This window comes from Neovison vison, chromosome 2 (genome assembly GCF_020171115.1).
Source record: "Neovison vison isolate M4711 chromosome 2, ASM_NN_V1, whole genome shotgun sequence".
Lineage (NCBI taxonomy): Eukaryota > Metazoa > Chordata > Mammalia > Carnivora > Mustelidae > Neogale > Neogale vison.
This window is the reverse complement of record NC_058092.1, coordinates 183,800,908-183,820,821: the sequence shown is the minus strand read 5'-3', so window position 1 is coordinate 183,820,821 and position 19,914 is coordinate 183,800,908. Positions and strand designations below refer to the sequence as shown.

The 19,914-nt window shown below is 55.1% G+C and overlaps 2 protein-coding genes across 2 annotated transcripts in view; one reads left to right on the top strand and one right to left on the bottom strand.

Moving 5' to 3' along the window:
* The first annotated feature begins 252 nt into the window (after window positions 1-252).
* On the top strand, window positions 253-12,730 carry TACR2 (tachykinin receptor 2). The gene is made up of 5 exons (XM_044239669.1): window positions 253-700; window positions 5,004-5,198; window positions 8,683-8,836; window positions 10,094-10,290; window positions 12,511-12,730. Exons 1-5 carry the CDS (start codon window positions 309-311, stop codon window positions 12,671-12,673), a joined length of 1,101 nt encoding a protein of 366 aa, XP_044095604.1. The 5' UTR covers window positions 253-308; the 3' UTR covers window positions 12,674-12,730.
* Window positions 12,731-14,405: 1,675 nt separating this feature from the next.
* HK1 (hexokinase 1) overlaps window positions 14,406-19,914 on the bottom strand; it is a 60,047-nt gene continuing 54,538 nt past the window's right edge. The window contains exons 16-18 of the mRNA XM_044239668.1: window positions 18,113-18,268; window positions 17,059-17,292; window positions 14,406-15,303 (exon numbers count right to left, since the gene is read on the bottom strand). Of these exons, the coding sequence (XP_044095603.1) occupies window positions 15,159-15,303; window positions 17,059-17,292; window positions 18,113-18,268 (535 nt within the window). The 3' untranslated portion in view covers window positions 14,406-15,158. The remainder of the gene's footprint in view (window positions 15,304-17,058; window positions 17,293-18,112; window positions 18,269-19,914) is intronic.

The following is a 19,914-nucleotide window of genomic DNA, read 5'->3' as shown; positions in this document are numbered from 1 at the left end:
TGTTCCCTGCTCTGAAACTGTGTCTTGGATTCTAGATTTCCATGGGACATCTGAGAAGTCTGGCCAGGACATGGGAGTCTGAAGGGTGAACGGCTCTGGACCCGATGCTCTGCTCAGCCCAGCTCGTCTTCACTTGAAGCTTGGGAGTGACCCCTGTCTCCCCGAGTGCCTGGCTTTGCACCTACTCCTCTCTCCCCCACATACTCCCGCAGCCAAGAGGATTTCTCTTCCGTAGCACATCCAGGCAGGGCACCAGGGCTCAGGAGGAGCGAAGAGGCAGGCCACTTGTCCCAGACCCAGGGGCAGCCATGGGGGCCCATGTCATTGTGACTGACGCCAACATCTCCTCCAGCCTTGAGAGCAACACCACGGGCGTCACAGCCTTCTCCATGCCCAGCTGGCAGCTGGCACTGTGGGCCACCGCCTACCTGGCCCTGGTGTTGGTGGCTGTGACGGGCAATGCCACAGTCATCTGGATCATCCTGGCCCATCAGAGAATGCGCACAGTCACCAATTACTTCATTGTCAACCTGGCCCTGGCTGACCTGTGCATGGCCACCTTCAACGCCCCCTTCAATTTCGTCTACGCCAGCCACAACATCTGGTACTTTGGCCGTGCTTTCTGCTACTTCCAGAACCTCTTCCCCATCGTGGCCATGTTCGTCAGCATCTACTCCATGACCGCTATCGCCGCTGACAGGCAAGAGGGGGCCGTGGGGGAGCTGGGGGAAAGGGTCTCACTTGGTTGGGGCTCAGACAGGGCTGGTGACGTGCCTGCAGTCACACAGCAAGTTAAGAGTAGAGCTCAGGGAATTGCCTCCCGGCCACATTGTGATCCAAGAGGATGCCTCTGGAAGACGGGAGACTGTGGAGCCAAGGTAGGCGAAGCTAAGGTTAGACATAAGAACTTAGTACTGGACGGTTGTTCGAGGCCATAGGGAGAGAGCGGCTGTGTTTAGGGACCTACTGGAATGTTCTTCTCTGGAGCTGATCTTTTTTTTTTTTTTTTTGGTGTCTTTCATTACAAGGAAATTGTTTATATTGATTTCCTATTCCTAGGTAGATGATATGGGGGAATTGAATATTGCATACAGTTACTGTATAATTATAATGGGTCCAGTTTTCTCCTGATGCTGTTCTCAGGGGGCTGAGGGATCCATGGACCATGTACAGTCCTTCTGAAGCTGGCTGGGGACAGCAGGGCACAGTTTGGACTCAGAAGGGGACTGTGTGACCCTGGGGGAGTCCAGTTGAGACAGACAGCAAATGAAAAGGGACCCAGAAAGACACCAGGTGCGTGTAGGAGATGGGACGGGCCTGGGACCCTCAGAGACACAGACCCCTTGTCAGGATGGTTTGAGGCAGCATGAGCCCCACTGTCCCCCATTAACCCCCAGTCTCCACCCCCACCCCCAACATGTGGCCCAATAACACGTAATGGCTGGCTTCTCTACTCTGGGCTGTTTTTCTATGGAGTTTTCCTAAATTTGAGAAATGGATTTCTATCCATTAAAAATGAAAAGAGAAGTGTGAAAACCGTTTGTGTGGGCCACGCTTCTGTGTTTGTACCTGGGACATGAGGATCAAGACAAGTAGGATTGCCAGCAAGTCGGGCACAGGGCCAGGGGCCCAGAACCCAGAGCTCTCTGTTCTCAGTAAGGGCACGTCCCTCATCCGACCTCAACCCCTCCCCCCACCAGCAACACCTCAGTCCCCCTGGACGTTTCCGCAAGTCCACTAATATTTCCTTTTCATTCACTCGACAAGTACTGGAGTGTTCTCTCTGTTTCAGGCACTGGGGGATATATATCAGTGGGAAAAATAGTCCTGGAAATCAGGCCTCATGGAACTTCCATTTTAAAGGGGTGTGTGGGGCAGTGGGGGGGCACACGGACTGGAGGGGGTGGGATGGGAGCCAGGAGACCAAGCAGGAGGCTGCTGGTAATAATCTGGATGAGAGAGGACGGTGTTCAGAGATTGGGGTGGCAATAGTGAGAACGCATCCGTTCATTTCTTCATTCTCACGTTCCATGCCCACTGTGTACAGATCCTGTTCTGGGCATTGGGGAGATAAACAGATAAAGACACCTACCTGGTAAGGATTTAAACAATAAGTGCATGAAGAAATGATATGTTGTATTTTGAGGTCATGAGTGCTGTGGGAAGATATCAGGGAAGGGCAAGGGGGCCCGAGAGGCCAGGCTGTGTCTTAGGCTGGGGGACAGGCTTTAGGCCAGACAGGGTATGGAACCAGCCCTTCTATGGGGTAGGATTGGAGCAAAGATGGAAGGAGGAGGGGAGAGAGAGAGTGATCCCCATTTGCTGTGGGGAAAGAACATTCCAGGGGGCGGGCATGGCAGCAACAAAGGTCCATGGCAGGATCGTGCCTGGTGTGCATGAGGAGCCCCAAGGCGGGCTAACCTCAAAGAGACAGAGTGGAAGAGCTCAGGGCACATGGAGTCAGTGCTCCTCTTGTGCCCCAAACACCAAGATGTGAACTGCCCTGTGCAGGGCAAGGACATCCGATTGTCCAGGCCTCGTCTCAAGGTTTGGATCAATCCCAGAGAGGAAGGCCCAGGCATCATCCAGGACGAAAGCCACTTCTGGTGGATTTAAAGGGAATAAATACATGGGACTAACCATGCTTTCACACCGTAATCCCCACCAGTCTGCAAGCCTTTCTCAAACATCTCTCTGGCCTTCCACACCAGCCACAGGTGCACAAATGACCGTCTGCCCACTTTACAGAAGAGGAAAGAGAAGCTCGAGGGGGCTCAGGTGGTTTGTTTAAGACTCTACTGTTGGAATGTAGCTTAGTCAGGATTCAGATTTAGATCAGTATGAATCCAAAGTCCCAGACCCGCCCCTCCACCAGCAGGGTAAGAAGAAAAGCTCTCCCTCCTTCCCATCCCACCTCCTAGAACAACAAGGGAGCCCAAGCCCCAAGTTGACCTACTAGTCACTTGCCTTATCTGTGGGGAGGGCCACTGAGGAAAAGGGCCTCTCTTCTTGCCCTGCTGAGACCCTCATCCAGGGTCCAGGACTGCCGAGGTCTAGAGCTGGCCCCAAGCCCAGCTACAGTAATAGGAGAAGGTCAGTGTCTCAGGGAGAAGGTCAGTGTCTCAGGGAGAAGGTCAACAATCATCTAGCCTAGACGCGTGTTACCCATGACCACGAACTGTGCACAGAAATCCCAAGGGTTAAGAGCTTCTGTGGGAGTTAAAAATCACCATTATAAACAGAGGCAGCACACCACATTTTGCTGGGACCCCAGCAGTGCCTGGGACAATGTCACCGAAAGAAATCAGAGCTACCTCTGCTGTGCAGAAATTTCCAAGTATCGCCAGTAACCATCACTACTTAAAAATTACCATGGGTTCCAGACCTCCTGCTAGAACTTTTTGTTTAGTGGGTTGATAAAGAAATGTGCGTCTTGCTTTGCCCCAAATCTATTTTATATATATGTAAAGATTCTATTTACTTGAGAAACAGAGAGAGAGAGGAAAGGAGAGGGAGAGAGAATCTGAAGCAGACTCTGCACTGAGCGCAGAGCCCAACACGGGGCTTGATCTCACGACCCTGAGATGATGAACTGAGCCAAAACCAGGAGTCAGATACTTAACTGACTGAGCCACCCAGGCATCCTTACTTCATGTTTGGTTAACTGTATTTTAGGATAGCTGGTTGTCTCTCTAATCTCGTGTAATTTATTCCTGTAAAAACCGTAATCTGTGGAGGGCCCATGGACCTTATTGGATGGCCAGCAGGTCCATGACACAAAGAAAGCCCCAACCTAATCCCAAACCCTTCCTCTTCCAAGGCAGCAACTAAAGCCGTATGGGGGCACAGGCCGTGTCCTGGGTCTTTGATAGGATAGAGCTCTTCAGGTCCTTTGACCTGGGAAGCAGGCGGCTGCCCCAGCTCTCCATCCCTGGTTGGGGTCCCAACCCATGAGGCCTCAGCCCCACGAGACTGTAGAACATTCCCACAGTGGCTTCAGAGGTCCTGGGGGCAGAGGCAAGCCACGCAACTCAGTTCAGAGCCAGCGCTGCCTCTTCCAAGCTCGTTCTTCCTCTTCTCGAAGCCTTTGTCTCCTGGCACAAGAAAGGGAGAGACTAACCCTTGCCTGAGATACTCGGCCACCAGGCAGCAGGGTGCCAAACAGCAGCCCCGACCCCCACAGGTTCCCCCGGAGAGAGGCAGGGGCTGAGGAGACAAGCTGCTTCTGGCCGACTTCTTGGAAAAGGTGGCCTTTCACTTGGACTTTAATGAATCCAGAATGAAAGGAGAAATTCCAGGAGGAGGGGGAAGAAATGCTGCTCCCCGCCCCTGAATGTCCCACAAGCAGGGCTATTCCCTAACCAGAGAGAGCCAGGGAAGGTGCTGGAAGCAATGAGAGGGGGCTGGAAAGTGCATCGGCCATGTGCAGAGGGCCTTGAACACTGAGTTTGAAGGTTTGGACCTGCTCTGTCTGATATTGTAACTAGAGCCATATGTGCCTATTTACATTTAAATTAATGAACATTTAAAATTCAGTTCCTCAGTTGTATTAGTCATGCTTCTGGGGTTCATAGCCACGTGTGGTTAGTGACTTCTGCACAGAACCGGACATACAGAGAGCATGTCCACCACCATAGAAAGCTGGGCGGTGCTGGTTTTGGGCTTTGTCCGGGAGACTGTCTGCTTCTGCTGAGGTCTCTGAGCACAAGTGGGGCTGGCATAGGGCCAAGTGGCTCAGCTGTGCTGAGCTTCAGGCAAATGTCCTGAGAGGACTTCCAGTGTGGCCGCACAACTCTCTCATGTCAGAGGGAGGCGGTGAGGTGGGCCTGGTCTGCGGTTTCAGGGGCCAGGGGTGTGGGAGAGTCACCAGCCTGGATAGCTCTCTGCAAGTCCCCAGCAGCGGTGGGGGGTGGAGGGGAGTGGGACTACGGGGTCCTGGAGAAAGGGATGGGGGTTGCTCTGATGGGAGGATGCCCATAGCTCACACAGCCCTCTGCTCATAGGTACGTGGCCATTGTCCACCCCTTCCAGCCACGGCTCTCGGCCCTGGGCACCAGAGCGGTGATCGCTGGCATCTGGCTCCTGGCCCTGGCCCTCGCTTTCCCCCAGTGCTTCTACTCCACCATCACCATGGACCGAGGCGCCACCAAGTGTGTCGTGGTCTGGCCCGAGGACAACGGCCGCAAGACGCTCCTTTTGTAAGGCCTGGGGGGTGGGGAGCATGAGTGTGTGTGTGTGTGTGTGTGTGTGTACACATCTGTGTGCATGTGTATGTGCAGGTGCATAGACTTGAGAATGTACGTGCTTGTGCATATGCACTTGGGGGTGCACGTGCATTTTTGAGGGTGTTTGGGATTATGTGAGTCCATGTGTACACCAAGTGACACTTAGCCCTTCCTGAGAGTCAGGCTTTACACACACGAAGCCAATCAGTTCTCCTAACACTATGGGACACGCAGGTCTTATGATTCCCATTTTTCAGATGAGTAAAACAAAGCACTAGAAACCAAGTAATACGCCCACAGTCCCACAGCTGGAAGGTGGTGATGCAAGGGCTTCAATCTGGGCAGAGCCATTTTGGAGCGCCCCCCCCTTCTGCGCCACCCCACCACTCAGATAAGGACAGGGACGTCCTTAGGTGAGGGTATGCATATGGTACTACTGAGCGGCCAGGATGCACCCACGTGTGTGTGCACGTGTGTGAGAGAGGGTCCAGGAGCATGTCCGTGGAAGGGGGTGTGCTCACAGGTGTGTGGAAATGTGTGTAGGGGGTGTGTTTGGGGGAGGGTACTGTACATGCCCGGGCCACAGAGGGTCAGTGTATTGAGGCGGAAAGGGCAGGTGTTTTCTGGAAGCTGCCTGTGCCTGTCTCCCGCTGAGGACCAGGCAGAAGAACTCAGACCTGGGCTGGCCACCGTGGAACCCTGGGTAAGTCCTTTCCTCTCCGAGTCTCGTTTTCCTTCCGGATGCCCAGGCATGCGACTAGGTCATTTAGCAGAGGGACAGCAATTGGTTGAGGTTTGGAAGGCAGTCGTTGGGAGTCCTGCTCTGTCTCCTGCTGGCTGGAGGACCCCTCGTAGTCACTTTGGCCCCCCTCTCACGTGGGGATCCTAAGACCACTCGCTGGGGGGTGCTGCGAGCATGGGTGAGCCAGGCCGCTGAGCCGTTAGCGCCGCTCTTGGGAACGAGCACCCAGTATGCGGTAGTTTAAGCAGGGGACAAATGAGAGCGAACCTGGAGGTGGCCCATTTCGCCCAATAGAGATCCAGCTGCCATAGGCCGGAGGATGTGCCCGCTGTGGGCACCTTGCGGCCAGGTCACCGCAACAACACAGGCCCCGCCTCCTTGAACACCCCTCCCCCAACGTCCCCCTCACCCCCACCCCCACCCCCCAGCCCCCGGCACCGGCTCCGTCTGCCCGGAGCACCGGCCAGAAGAGAGTCCCCCTGCTGCGTGGCCTTCAGTGCTACGGAAGAAGCCGGAGAAGCCCGTTCCTGGGGACTGATGAGTTTTGAGGGCGGGCCCTGCCGGGTCTCTGCCGTCCCTCTGCACCCCACCCCGCTCCGAAGGTCTGGTCGCTCCAAGGCTAGTGGCCTTGTAGGGAAGGCTCGGGGACGGGTGGAGAGCAGAGTATTTTATGGATGACCGCTGGGGGGCAGTGTTTCTCCACCTTATTACAGGCCTTTCTCCCTGAGAGGGGGATCAGTAATAAATAACTCTGGGGAACCAGCACCAGTTTTGCCGGGATGGTGAGTTCCAACCCTGATTCAGGCACCAAGGGAAAACAGGAGGGCAGACGTTGAGCTAGGAAGGCGATACTTTGATGTTACCTAGAATTCTGCGAGGGTATGGGGAAAGCCTGGTTTTCTGTGTGCAAATGTGCTGTTTTTGTTGGAGGCGCTTCTGAGATCTGGAAGGCGGCTGCATTCTCACAATCTCCCATGCTGGGTGTGTAGGCACCTGATGAAATTACAAACGCCCTGTCCAAGAAAACGCACATAGACCCCCAAAATCAAAATACAAAAAAAGCACAGGCTCTGAGAGGAGTCAGTCCTTATTTGTGGCAGACCCCAGATGATCCCCAGGGCTCCTTGGTGCTCATTTCTGCATAGGAACCTGGCCCAGAGTGAATTCCTATACTGAACCATGTCCCAAGGAAAGAATGTCACTCATACTTGGGAAGGATCTTAGTGATTACCTCCTTGTTTTACAAATGGGGGAACTGAGACCGAGGGACAGGTCAGACTTGCCTGAGGTCACACTTTTTTTTTTTTTTAAATAAAGATTTTTATTTATTTGACAGAGAGATAGAGAGAGAGAGGAAGAGAGCAAGCACAGGCAGGGGGAACCGTAGGCAGGGGAGAAGCACCCTCCCCACTGAGCGAGAAGCCCAGCCAGGATCCTGGGATCATGATCAGAGCCAAAAGCTGCCATTTAACCGACTGAGACACCTGGGCACACCCTAAAGTCACACTTTGAAGTGAGAGCCTGAAAGAGAATTCAGTTCTAACTTCACAGAGCTGGCCTTCAGTGATAGGGAAATCCTTTGAGTGTTGATTAAATCTCTGGAGCTGTTTCATATGTCACAGACACTCTGCACCTCTCTGAGCCTCACTTTCCCCCTCCGGACACTGAGGCAGGTGGCCCTGCTGACCCTCAAGGTCTATCTAACTCAGACACTCTGTGACCTTACAATGAAGGTAAAGTGAAGGAGGTCTGGCATTCACTGCCCTTCCCTGCCCTTACCTGCTCCACAGCCGGACTAGATGAGGATCTGGGCATCTACACCCCTGCCCACAAGCCTTTTGTAATTAGCATACTTGCCCAAAGAGCAAGCAAACAGAATTCTCAACCCAGGCTTTAGGGAAGACATTTGCTGGCGCCCCCCACTCTCTGAGTGGCAGCTCCTCTGGAAAAGGGGCCCAGCAAGTCTGGCACACTGATCATGGGGCCTTGGGAACACTTCAGCCGTCCTAGAAAAAGGCCATGTGACAGGGCCATAGGTCTCACCTCATTCACGAATGGGCAGAAACCAGAATGGGCAGCACACACATTTCCAAAAGGAAAGGAAACCGCCCCACACAGCCCAAGGTGTCCTCCGCAGTGACTAGATGAGTGACTGTCAGGGTGATCTGGGCCACTTGCTCTAAGGTGGTGTGAGAGAAAGCCTGCAGCTGTGAGCTGTGTTCCCAACCAAATGCTGATGGGCAGGAAGAGAGGACCCATATCCTGTACCGCCTGGACCTCTTGCCCCTGGCCTGTTCCCTGATAAGGATATCCGCGGGGGATGGAATGGTGATGGAATTGGTGAGAATGGAATTAGTAATTTTACTTCCTCCTTTGTGGTTAATGGCATTTTAAATGTTAAACAAATATACTATTTGGTTAACTTTTTCATTCCTATTTATTTCCTTTTTCGGTAGTATTTGTCTATCACCTGGAGAATCACACAGATAAAGCAGGTGTCCCTTTTGCAGCAGGCGAAGCCCTCTTTGGGCATATATGCTAGCCAATGTTGTCCCCCCCACCCCTTTATGTTAAATCAAGGCCTTGGGAGGTGGCCCCGGGTGGCCGGCCAGAGTTGGCTCAGGGGCGCGAGCGGGGACAGGGAAACTGAGCGCTGGCGGATACAGAAGTCGCTCCCTGGCCGTCCCATGCCCAGGCCCTTGCCTTTCCCTCCAGGTACCACCTCACGGTGATCGTCCTTATCTACGTGCTGCCTCTCGTGGTGATGCTCCTCACCTACAGTGTCATCGGCCTCAAGCTCTGGAGACGCGAGGTTCCCAAGCACCAAATGCACGGCGCCGGCCTGCGCCACCTGCGGGCCAAGAGGAAGGTGCGCTCCGGGGGCGGGGCTCGGCGGCAGGGGGGGCGGGGTCAGTTCGGGGCCCGCCTCAGGGCACCGCCCTTCGGGGCTCGGAGCCCGCCCCTCTGGCGGTGCAGGTGAGCACGGGATCCATCCCAACTTCCTCCAGTGCAAAGCCCCCGCCTGAGCCTGAGTTCTTCCCAGGAGGTCACACTTTAGCCCTTGGCCAAATGCGAAACTGAAGGAACTCCCCCAGAATGTTTGGAGAATCTTAAAGCCCCACAGAATTGCAGGTACTCTCAAGAATCTTAGAATGAAAAAAAAAAAAAAAAAGAATCTTAGAATGACTGAATCTCAAAATCTTAAGGCATGTTGCGTAATTGGAATGTTGAATTTAAGAAGCCCCGTGGAACTCCGGGAGGCTTCTGTATAGAATCACAAGAGAATTCTCAAATGCTGGAATGCACAGTTCCCATCCGTGGAGTCCAGCTGCACGCAGTCTGCCTTCGATTTCCAACCCAAGTGCCAGTGTCGTCCATCCTCCCGGCCATTGGGGCCCTCCAAGGGTCCCGATAGAGCATTCTATGATTCAGACCTCCTCTACTCTCTTCTCCGGGAAGTTTATCTTTGCCGTGCCCTTCTTGTTAGGAGTCCAAGGAAGGTAGTGGTTAATCTCAAGTATGAGGTTCCCGTCTTGGTTTCATGTCTGCTACTGGGCATTTTTCATAAGGCAATTCAGGGAAGTAGGCAGACATGGGACACCATCTGAGTGTCCCTCCTCACGACGAGCTGGTCTCCACTTGCCATCACTGGCTTGCCCTCCGTTCCTCACGACGTACTGGACCTGCAGAGACCAGGCTTGAAAGGGGAAAGGTCAGGGTGCTGGCTCCTGGGCAGAGGCTGGGATGCCCGACTAGTCTTACTACCCATGGATAGAAGGGTTATGACAGATGGAGAGAGGGGCACCTGAGAACCATAGCTGCCATAGGGGATCCCCCAAGAATTGGGTTAGGAGCTCACCCACTCTGCAGGAAGGGGAGCTGCTCTGAGGGAAGGGGTCTGGGACACCAGCTAGATGAGGCAGCCCCAAGCTGGGCTTCAAGGAGTAAGGATGTGAAAGAAAGAACAACAGTTCAGGCAGAGGTGTAGGGCCTAGGGGTCAAGGCCATGAATGCTCCAGGAGACTGAGGGCTTCCCAGGGATGAGGGGCGTCCTGCCGCCACTCTTGGAGGTTGGAGGGGATGCTGCTTCCAGGCTGAGGTGTGACCTGAGGCTCTCCTGGCCCAGTTTGTGAAGACCATGGTGCTGGTGGTGGTGACGTTTGCTATCTGCTGGCTTCCCTACCACTTCTACTTCATCCTGGGCAGCTTCCAAGAGGACATCTACTACCACAAGTTCATCCAGCAGGTGTACCTGGCACTCTTCTGGCTGGCCATGAGCTCCACCATGTACAATCCCATCATTTACTGTTGCCTCAACCACCGGTGAGCCCTCATCCCAGCCCCCCTCTCCTCGGCCGTCAGGGACCCGTGGCCTGGCCCCAGCTGGGCTCCCTGGCACAGCGTGAGCCTGTGCCCTCCACTCCCGCATGGGTTGCTGTCCTCATACTGAGCCCACAGCATAATCCTCACTCCCTCGGGGGCCCAGCTCGAGCCCCCTCCTCCTCCCCAAAGCCTTGTCCCACTGCCCAGGCCACAGCTGTCACCATCCATCTGCTTCTGCCCTCTCTTCAGGGCCTACATATGGGGCCAGAAGAGAGAAGGGAGGGACAGAGAGATAGAGGGAGGAGCAGGGTCAAAGAGAGGCCATAGGACAGACAAAGGGGGAGAAAAGAAGGAGCCTGGTAAAGGGGGGGCGGGACTTCCTCTGTCCTGACATATTCAAGAACTTCCCACAATGAGACGTTTCCTTGAGCCAGGTGACCCGCACCAGCCCCAGCAGTATGAAGCACTCATGGGGGAGTGGGGGTCAAGACTGGTAAGGGAGCAGGTTGCTCCCTCGGGAGATCAGAGGGCATTTCCTGCTGCCAGGGGGATTACTGGGACAGCTGAAGAGTGTGACCTTGGCAGAGACAGTCAGGGAAGAAGGAACCAAGCTGTCACTCCTCAGACACACTTGGTTGTCCCAGCCCCATACTTCTGGAGAATCAGCATTCCCCCAGTGGGGCTGGCATTTGCTCTGGGGCACCTGGAGAGGTGGAAGTCTTCAGGAAACCCAAAGGGGGGTCAGTTTAGAGGAGATGAGAGGTGGACACAGTCTTAGTCTCTACAAGACAGCCATGTGGATAAGGTTGGCCATGGGCCTCTGTGTTCAAGCCTTTTATCACCCGCCTGCCCACATGTCCAGGACACTCATCATGCCATTAGGATCTTTGTTGCCCAGATATTCCAGCCACCTGGGCCAGGCCAGGAGGAAGTGAGAGAATTGTGGTTTTTTTTTTTTTTTTTTTTTTGAGTATTTAACCTTCCATTGTCTCCTGAGAGGTAAGATGATGATAGGAGGAAGGGAGGTGTTATCCCTTTTTACAGTTGAGGAAACTGAGCCCCAGAAAGGAACACTCCTAAACTCATACAGCAAGCAGTGGAACCAGGATTCCATGGAACTCCAAGGCCTGTAAACTTGACCCCACATCACACCTTTCTCTTGATGTAGTTTCTAGGAGAACTTGGACCCAGGAACTGGCATAATCAGGGAGGGACCCCCAGCACTCCCTGTCTGTGCATGGGCTCTCTCCCATTACCCAGTGACGCAGTCCCTGAGAGTCTGAGAGTCTGTGAAATAATTCCAGAATCCACCAAGTGGATGAACCACGTAGTGTATTAGGCGTAAGTTCTACGGAAAAAAGGAACACCAGAGCTGGGGATGGGAGGACAGGACGTGCTGGGGGGAGGAGGCAGCACAGGGGAAGCACTTTTATAGCATGGCCAGGGTTGGCCTTCTTGAGGATTCTTTTGAGCACAGATGAGGATTGAGTGGGCCCTGCAGCTGTGTAGGGAAAGGCATCCAGCAGAGGGAACAGCAGAGGCCGTGAAGCTCCCACAAGAGAGGCATTTGTTGGGCCGCACCATGGAATCTTGTAGAGCTGCAAGGTGAGGAACCAAAGTCAGGGCTGCTCTTCTGGAACATGGAACCTCTGTCCCCTGGGAACAGTCAAGTGGCTGTCACCAAGGGTCCCATTGATCTCTGCTCCTCTCTGACAAGCCAGTGTTCTGTTCCTCCCAGGCCATTTCCTCCACTGCCATCTGCCTCCCCTTCTAATTTACCTTTAGTCCGGCCATGGGGAGAGCTATTTTTTAAGCAAATATACCAAAATGTAGTTTGTTCCCTGTGCATGATTTCCCTCAAAGCAGCCCCCTTGGGAGAGCATCCTTACTCTGCCCAACACGGCCAAAGCCCAAACTTCTTCAGCCTCTAGAATACTCCTTTAAAAGCCAAGGAACACGTCAAACAAGAAAATCTGTTATTTCTTTAAGTTGTATGTGGTTTCTTTCTGTCTGTGATAACAAATGGTCTAATTAGGCTTAATCACCCGCTTCACTCATTAGATTTAGCTCCAGATTCTTTCTGGGTGTTTCCAAAACTCAAATCCACTCAGGCACAGTGAACAATGACAGACAGGGGTGAGAGGATGACTTTCCTCTGGAGGGGAGATCCCAGACTGTCCCCCTCACCCCTCTGCTCAAGGTGACCCCCTGTTCTCCTAGGTTTCGCTCTGGATTCCGGCTTGCTTTCCGCTGCTGCCCGTGGGTCACACCCATTAAGGAGGATAAGCTTGAGCTGACCCACACTCCATCCCTTTCTATGAGGGCCAACCGGTGTCACACTAAAGAGACTTTTTTCATGGCTGGGGATACTGCCCCCTCTTAGGCTACCAATGGGCAGGCCAGGGGTCCCCAACATGGGGTACCTGCTGAACCCTGAAGCCTTGTGCCTGCCACCCTTGGAGAAGTAGCCAGTGGAGAGGTCCAGATCTCAAAGTCTGACCCATCCTCCAGCCTTCAGTACACCAGCGGAAAAACAAGATGGGACCAGGAGCGCGGCAAGTAGATGCAAACTCTAAGAGGGCCCAGCCCCCTCTCTGATGGGGCTTCACATCAGCCAGTAACAGTCCAGGAAGACAGTGCGAGCGAACAGTTATCTAATCCAGGAGTCACAAGCTCAGACGCCTTCCTGGGGCGTACAACTCAAGGAGTGACTTCCAGCGCTGGGGTAACAGGGAACGGTACGAAGTGGAGGGCGTACGCACCTAAAGGGGACAGCAGCTGACCAGCTCTGGACAAAGGTTGTCATGAGGTAATGGGCACCCACTGTTGCTAGATCTTCCGGATCCTTCCAGACACACCAGAAATCCAAATCTGTGAGCCTTCCAGACTTGTTACATTTGGCTCACATTTGTGTAACTGTTAGTGAAACCAAACAGAACACAGCTGTGGACAGCACCCAGCCATGATACTGATTTATTATCAGGCCAAAGACACCGGGAGGGAGCGGCTTATTTTGGAAAGTTGTGAGTTGACCTGGGGCTTCTCTGCGTCGGCATCTGAACTCAGACCCAGCTCACTGTGGACGGTGGATACAGAGTCAAAAGGAGCAACACAGCCTGGGACAAGTCACTCTGACTCTCCGCCTCTTCTACTCCCAGGGGCAAAACTGCCTCACAGGGATGCTGTGAGGAAGACTGCAGTGAGGCCTGTAAACGAGCGTGGAGTGCTGAAGAACCAGCAGGCGTGAATTTTATCCCCACCAAGCCAGCCATGCTACACAGATGCCTCCAGGGCGCAAGCAGCAGTGGTCCCCCTCACTCCAGCAGCAGGAAGGTGGCAGGCAGGAAGTGACTCCAGCAGAGCTCCAGGCCTGGCCCGGTGCACCCCAAAGACACACTTCTCCCCACTTGCTGCCTCACCTCGCACGCCCCATTGCCCCTCCAGAAGAACCATGTGACACTGTAAATGCACAGCAAGAGAGTTTAATGCTAGGTGTGCCCCCCCCAGAGATCACGGTGCCCAATAAAGGGACTCTGGCCTTAAACCGCACAGGACATGGAAAGTGGGCTGATGTGGGATCCACTGGTGGGCTATGGGGTGGGAGAGGGACAAAAGGGTCAGGGGAGGCACGGTTTCCTACAGAAGGGATTCATTCGAAGGGGAGAGGAGGACAGTGCAGACAACCTGCTCCCTGGGCTGCCTGAGACTTCATCCGCCTTAGAGCGGGGGTCTATACCCTCTGGTCCCTTGGGAGTTGGCAGAAGGTGATGAAGGGTGGGGTCTACCTGGGGAGAGCCAGTGCCCACTCTCCTCTCATTAAACCCAAACAGCCCCTGGGAGCCCAGAGGCCTCCCACCACTTTACCTTCTTAAAGGTGCGGGGGTGGGACCCGGGGGCTACAGCAGGGATCTGGCCAGGCGGGGGCTGGAAAACAAGGGCAGACGCTAGCTCGCTGACACTCTGCAGAGAACAGAGAAGTTACAGTACTCAACGAAGGCCGGGGGCTGAAGCACTCCCCCCCGCCCAGCCTCCCAACCCAGGACCCCCAGGGCTCAGTTTCCTTGGCATCCCTGCACGGCCTCCCCACCTCCAGCCAGCAAGCATCACTCAGGGTCTTTGAATTGGTACAAAGTTTACTAGGTCATACAACATGGCTCACAAAAGCAATGGGGAATTCCAAGGAGGGCACTGTTTGTTGGTTTCGTTCCTTTTACCCAAATGGAGACAAGACACTTGCCCGCAGAACTGCCCACCTCCCCTCCCACCCCCAAGACAGACAGAAGGCGAGACTGTCACAACGTGGCTCTGACCAGTTCCACGGACATACGATTCAGTGGCATTGACACGTCGCGATGGGAACCTCGGGACGCCAGACAGCAGTGGGGGCTGGGACGGGAGGAAGCCGCTCAGATGCCCCTGGGAGGAGGAGTCCCGGCAGTGTCTGCTGGTGAGAATACATTTCACACGGGGGATGAGTCCCCAAGGACGGGCTGTGGAGGCCCAGAAGGCCTGTCAGATGGCGTGACTTTTCATCTTGGGCCAATAAATAACTCTGTCGGACGAATGCAGAAACTGGAAATGGGCGCCACTAAACTTCACACGTGGGGAGCGGACGACCGGGCTGAAATCGGATCATGCAGAATGGCAGGGTGGGTGAGGAGGGGGCCGGAGTGGGGAGAGATTATCAATAGCACACGCTCTATTTTGTACCCTACGTTATGCGCCTTAGTTGGCTTGCGTCCCCTCCCCGCCGCGGCGATGGCGGGCTCTGGCGCCGGCGGCTCCCGGCCCAGCTCGCTGGGAGGGACAGGGGTGGCCGCCCGAAGAGAGACGTGCCGGAGGGGCAGCAGGCCGGGGGACTGAGACCCTTAGCTGCTCGTTTCTTCCCGGAGCCGGACGCCCACTGCCGTGATGAGGGCAGCCCCCTTGCCGCTCCCGTCTTCAGACAGGAGGAAAGACACGTTACATTTTGGTGACAGTTCCTTCACGGTTTGGTACATGATTCTGGAGAAGCTGAGAGAGAAAACACGCAGAGGAGGGTAAGTGGCGAAGATGTGAAGAGACGCTGGGCCCACGAGAGGATGGCTCAGGACCCTAATGACAGGGGACAATGGAGACGGGAGGGGCTTCTAGAGAAGGGTTTGGGGGACACTGGATCTGCCCTGATCCTACCACCTCAGTTTCCGGCAGGGAGGAACAGCTGAGAATCCAAACAGAAGTGACCAGAAGGCTCATCAGAGCCAGGCCAGGAATAACGTGCTCAGACCCAGCCATCCCCCAAGCCCAAGGCAACTGGGGAACAGGATACGGAGAAGGGTACCAGCGCCTGCGTGCGGCCCAGCGCCGGGTCAGTTCAGCAGCGGCCCCTCGAGGTCCCCAGCCCATCACTGTCCACGGCCCAGCACCTGGCCTCCAAGGCCAAGAGCAGCAGGCCCCCCCGGTGACAGACACCCTCAATGACAGGAGACTCTGGGTTCCCACACTGTGTTTGGGCAGTAAGACACGGCCAGGCTGAAGCAGCTCAGACCAATGGAGCTCTCAAGGGTGAGCCCGCCTGCCCGCTGTCGGAGCACTGCGAAGGCCTCCTCCCCGACTTCTATACTACCTTCCAGCCCTGCCCATGGCCATCGGCCATGAAGACAAGGACACTTGGCTGTGGGGCACTTGAGCATGCCTTCCAAATGATGGTGTGGGGATCACAGCCAAGAGTGTAGCTCTAAGCCCCACCAGTGTGTTGCCCCAGGGGACACAGAGGACAGCTGTGAAGGTGGAGAGACAGGGACAGACAGCAGCTGGTTCCCTCCCCAGCCATGGCCATGAGCTAAGAAGCATATGCCCACATTGGTTTGCATGAGGCTGCTTTTAAGGAGAGTGACATTATGGCCCCGATTACCAGGGACGGTCCCAGTGTAATTAGTAGCGGCAGTCTCTTCACTGGCAAAAGCACCGCAGTTTAGACAATAGTAGGGTCACTCCATTCAGAAGAGCCAAGCTTTGGGGTATGTGGTCAAGTTAAGAGCAGGTGGGGCCGAGCACAGTGTCAGACCCTTGACCATAAGGAGGCAGCTCCCTGCTCCTCTTCCTGCCTTGCAAGCCTCTTGAGAAACTGATCTAGCAGGTGAACAAGACAAGGCGTCCTCCTCCCTCCATCCCCACTGCCTCTCCCCGCTTACCAAACTCAGCCTCCTGGCTGGGCTGCAGCTACCCAGGCCGATGGGTAAGGCCACACCCACCCTCCCCTCGGATGCTGCCTGACCTGAGGGGGGCCCAGGAGGAGTGGGGAGAAGGAAATCTATGCCACCAGTGTAAGCTGAACCAAGCAAAGTCACTCTTCTCCAAGGATCTCAGTTAAACTTCAGAGCCGCTTGGGGTTCCTGGGTGGCTCAGTGGGTTAAGCCTCTACCTTCAGCTCAGCTCATGATCCCAGAATCCTGGGATCAAGCCCCGAATCAGGCTCTCTGCTCAGTGGGGAGCCTGCTTCCCCCTTCCCCTCTGCCTGCCTCTCTGCCTACGTGTGATCTCTGTCAAATAAATAAATAAAATCTTTAAAAAAAAAAAAAAAAGAAAAAAAAGCAGCTTTGGAGCCGCTCCTCAGCTGCTACCAGACAAGGCCCAGTCCCTGAATGCACAGGCTCAGGTGCTGTGTCCTGGTGAGGAATTATCCCAGTGAGGGGGTGGGGGGAGACTCACATCCTGGGGGCCCATAACCCATCAAGGGACCTCAGCAGCGCAGGACGCCCCGACCACCCAAGCAGAGGCCCCACTCACTGCGGGTGAAGCTTGTAGAGTGTTCCGTCCACGCCCACAGTCACGTTGAGGTGGTCCAGCCCTCTGTTCTCACGGATCTTATCCACCACGGCAGCCATGCCCGCCCCACACAGCTGCGCGGCCCTCTTGGACACCACCCCGCACACGGTCTTGACCAGGATACTGTCGTCACAGGTGCTGTTCAGGCCCAGCTGCTGGAGAATGGCCCGGACCTGGAGCAGCGCTAATCGGTCACTGCGGTGGACAAAACCCAGAAGGCTGGATGATGCAGGGTCCCGCAGAGTGGCCTGGGAGCCCGCACCAGGGGACCAGCCGCAAACCACTGTACTTAGCATAAGGAGGGCTGTGGGGGCTTCCTTCCTCCAAAACATTTACTTGTTTAGTTTTATTATTTATTTTTTAAGTTAATTTTTTAAAGTGACCTCTATACCCAGCACGGGGCTTGAACTCACAACCCTGAGATCAAGAGCTGCGTACTGAGCCGGCCAGGTACCGCAGCTTCCGCGACCATTCTAAGAACAAGGTGGCTTTTGCTCATGCCGAGCGCCCTGCACCTGCTCTCATGGGCCACCAGGGATGAGGGCAGAGGCAGGGAGGGGACGGTCCGTGCACACAAGAACACAGGAGAAGAGACCTGCCATGGGGCACACTTCCTGTCTGAGCAAGCGGCCCGGTCCCAGGCTGCCTTTCAGAGGAACGCGGGCGGGACCCGACCTGTGGCTCTTGGCTCTACTGGGCTCAGCGCCCTCGACACAAGTATCTGTGAGGAGCCTCACCCTGACACGGAGTCCTACAGCTTACTCGCCTGACTTCCAACAAAACATACATAATGCTCCAAGTGAAGAAAAGGAAAATCGTTAATAATAAAATTATATGGTTTCAGTATGTAGCTGCTCAGGGTCTATACTACTCCAGAGGGAGGAGGAAGTCCTCACACATGACAAAACGTCCTGTGAGGGGCCTCCACGCTCATCACAAACCCCCGACCCTGCCCACCTTGGGCCCGGCCATGTGGGCCTCTAACAGCGGGGATGCCCCCCCCACCATCGCTCACCTCTCAATCTGGGAGAGATATTTGGTCTGAAAGATGCCCCGGGTCTTGAGTGTCTCAGAGATCTGCCCTCGGAAGAGGAAGCCCTTCTTGGTAAAGTCGATCAGGATGTTGCGGACAATCTCCCCCAGGTACATACCGCTAATCATCTTCTCGTACCTGAAATACGGGCAGGGGCTGCTGTCTAGGGGCCGCCTCTGGTCTCCCAGCAGCCTCGGGTGCTTTCCTGCCCCTCCGGGAGGGGCACACACCCAGCCCTGTGCTCAGCGGAGGCAGAGGGAGGCCAGGAAGGGCTGAGGGGGCCTCAACCCTCCCCAGGCTGGGAACCGAAATCACCAGGGCTCCTGTCTAACTGCTGAACCATCTCCCTCCTGCCTCTGTCTGGCAGAACCCCACTCCGGCTCTCCGCTCCAAACTCTCCTCCAAGAGGCCTGTCTCCCCCCGCCCCCCCCGACCGGGTTCTATCTGCCCCTCTCAGGCTCCCACACATCCTCCCTTCCTGTCACAAGGCACACAGGGACACTGCCTCTCTTGGCCCTGCTGCAGAAGACCTGAGAGGCCAGAACCCGTGTCCCGCTCAGCTTTGGGGCCCAGGGTCTAGCACAGATGCAGTGCTAGGCTCTCAGTCAAGTGCTCAATAAATTATCTGCAGAGTAAGCAAACAACTGCTCTGAGTCTTAAAGGGACAAGAAGACAATGAGGGGAAAGTTCCCATTAAATTTCTGGAAGGTTTGAAAAAGCCCAGAGCGCTGGTCAAGCCCTCAGCACAGGGAGGAAGCTACCCAGGCTGGAGGGTTGAGGCGGCTGCCATGCTCCTGAGGGCAACCTGTTCCTGGGGCTTCTGTCTCCTGCCCTCGTGGGCTCAAGTCCCAGTGACCCCAAGCTGGGAAGAGTCCACTGGGCCCTACAGAGGATTTCAGGGGCTCCAAAGGAAAACCAACCATGAGATGGTGCTATCGTCATCAGTTCCCCTCCCGTCCTCCTCACACCATCAAGGATGCCAGCTCAGTGCGGTGCCGATGGGGCTCTGACCCTGCCACCGCCCTGCCAACCTAGGGGGTCCTTGTTTAGAGCCTACGGTGGGAAACAGGAGCTGGAATCGAGTGACGCTCGTCTTTGTATATTCATTTTACGATTATCATCTGTTTACAATAATCCTGGTTTCCCCCTCGTTCACCTTCCTTAAATTTAAGTAAAAAATAGAAGCTGACTTAAAGAAAACCATTGAGTAAATAACAGCATGGGTGTATCTGGAAAAGGCGAAGATCTTGAGAGTGACTGGGGGACAAGTCTCATTTGGGAGGTGCTGCCCGCCCTCCTCCCCCCACCCCCCGCCCCAGTGCTTCTTCCTGCTTCTGGGGACACAGCTCGGACCAACCCATCCGGGCGATAGCAGAGGATGGCCTGAGTCCTGGGAGCCTCAGATAAGGAGTCCTTGGTCTGTCCGTAGGGAGGACAGACACACATCTCAGGCAGGGCATCGGACCCAGGCTCCAAACTGCCAAGAGGCGATGCAGGGGGCTGGGGGACAATGAACAGAAGCCCCCACTGGCCACATCCTAACTCACCGTGCCCTCTGACAACTGCAGGTCAAGTGCATTTTACTTCCACCACACAAAACAAAAACCTGCTGACCAAGAGGCTTCTATTAATCTGATGGGGAAGAAACATAGAGCAGTGGAAAGACCAGAATGTTCCAGAATGAACACAGTCACTGAGGGAAGCGGTGTGGCTGCTGCCACCCTGTCCTCTGGGCAGACTCCTGGGCAGAGGCAGCACCTGGCCAGGACACCCACCCGGGCCCA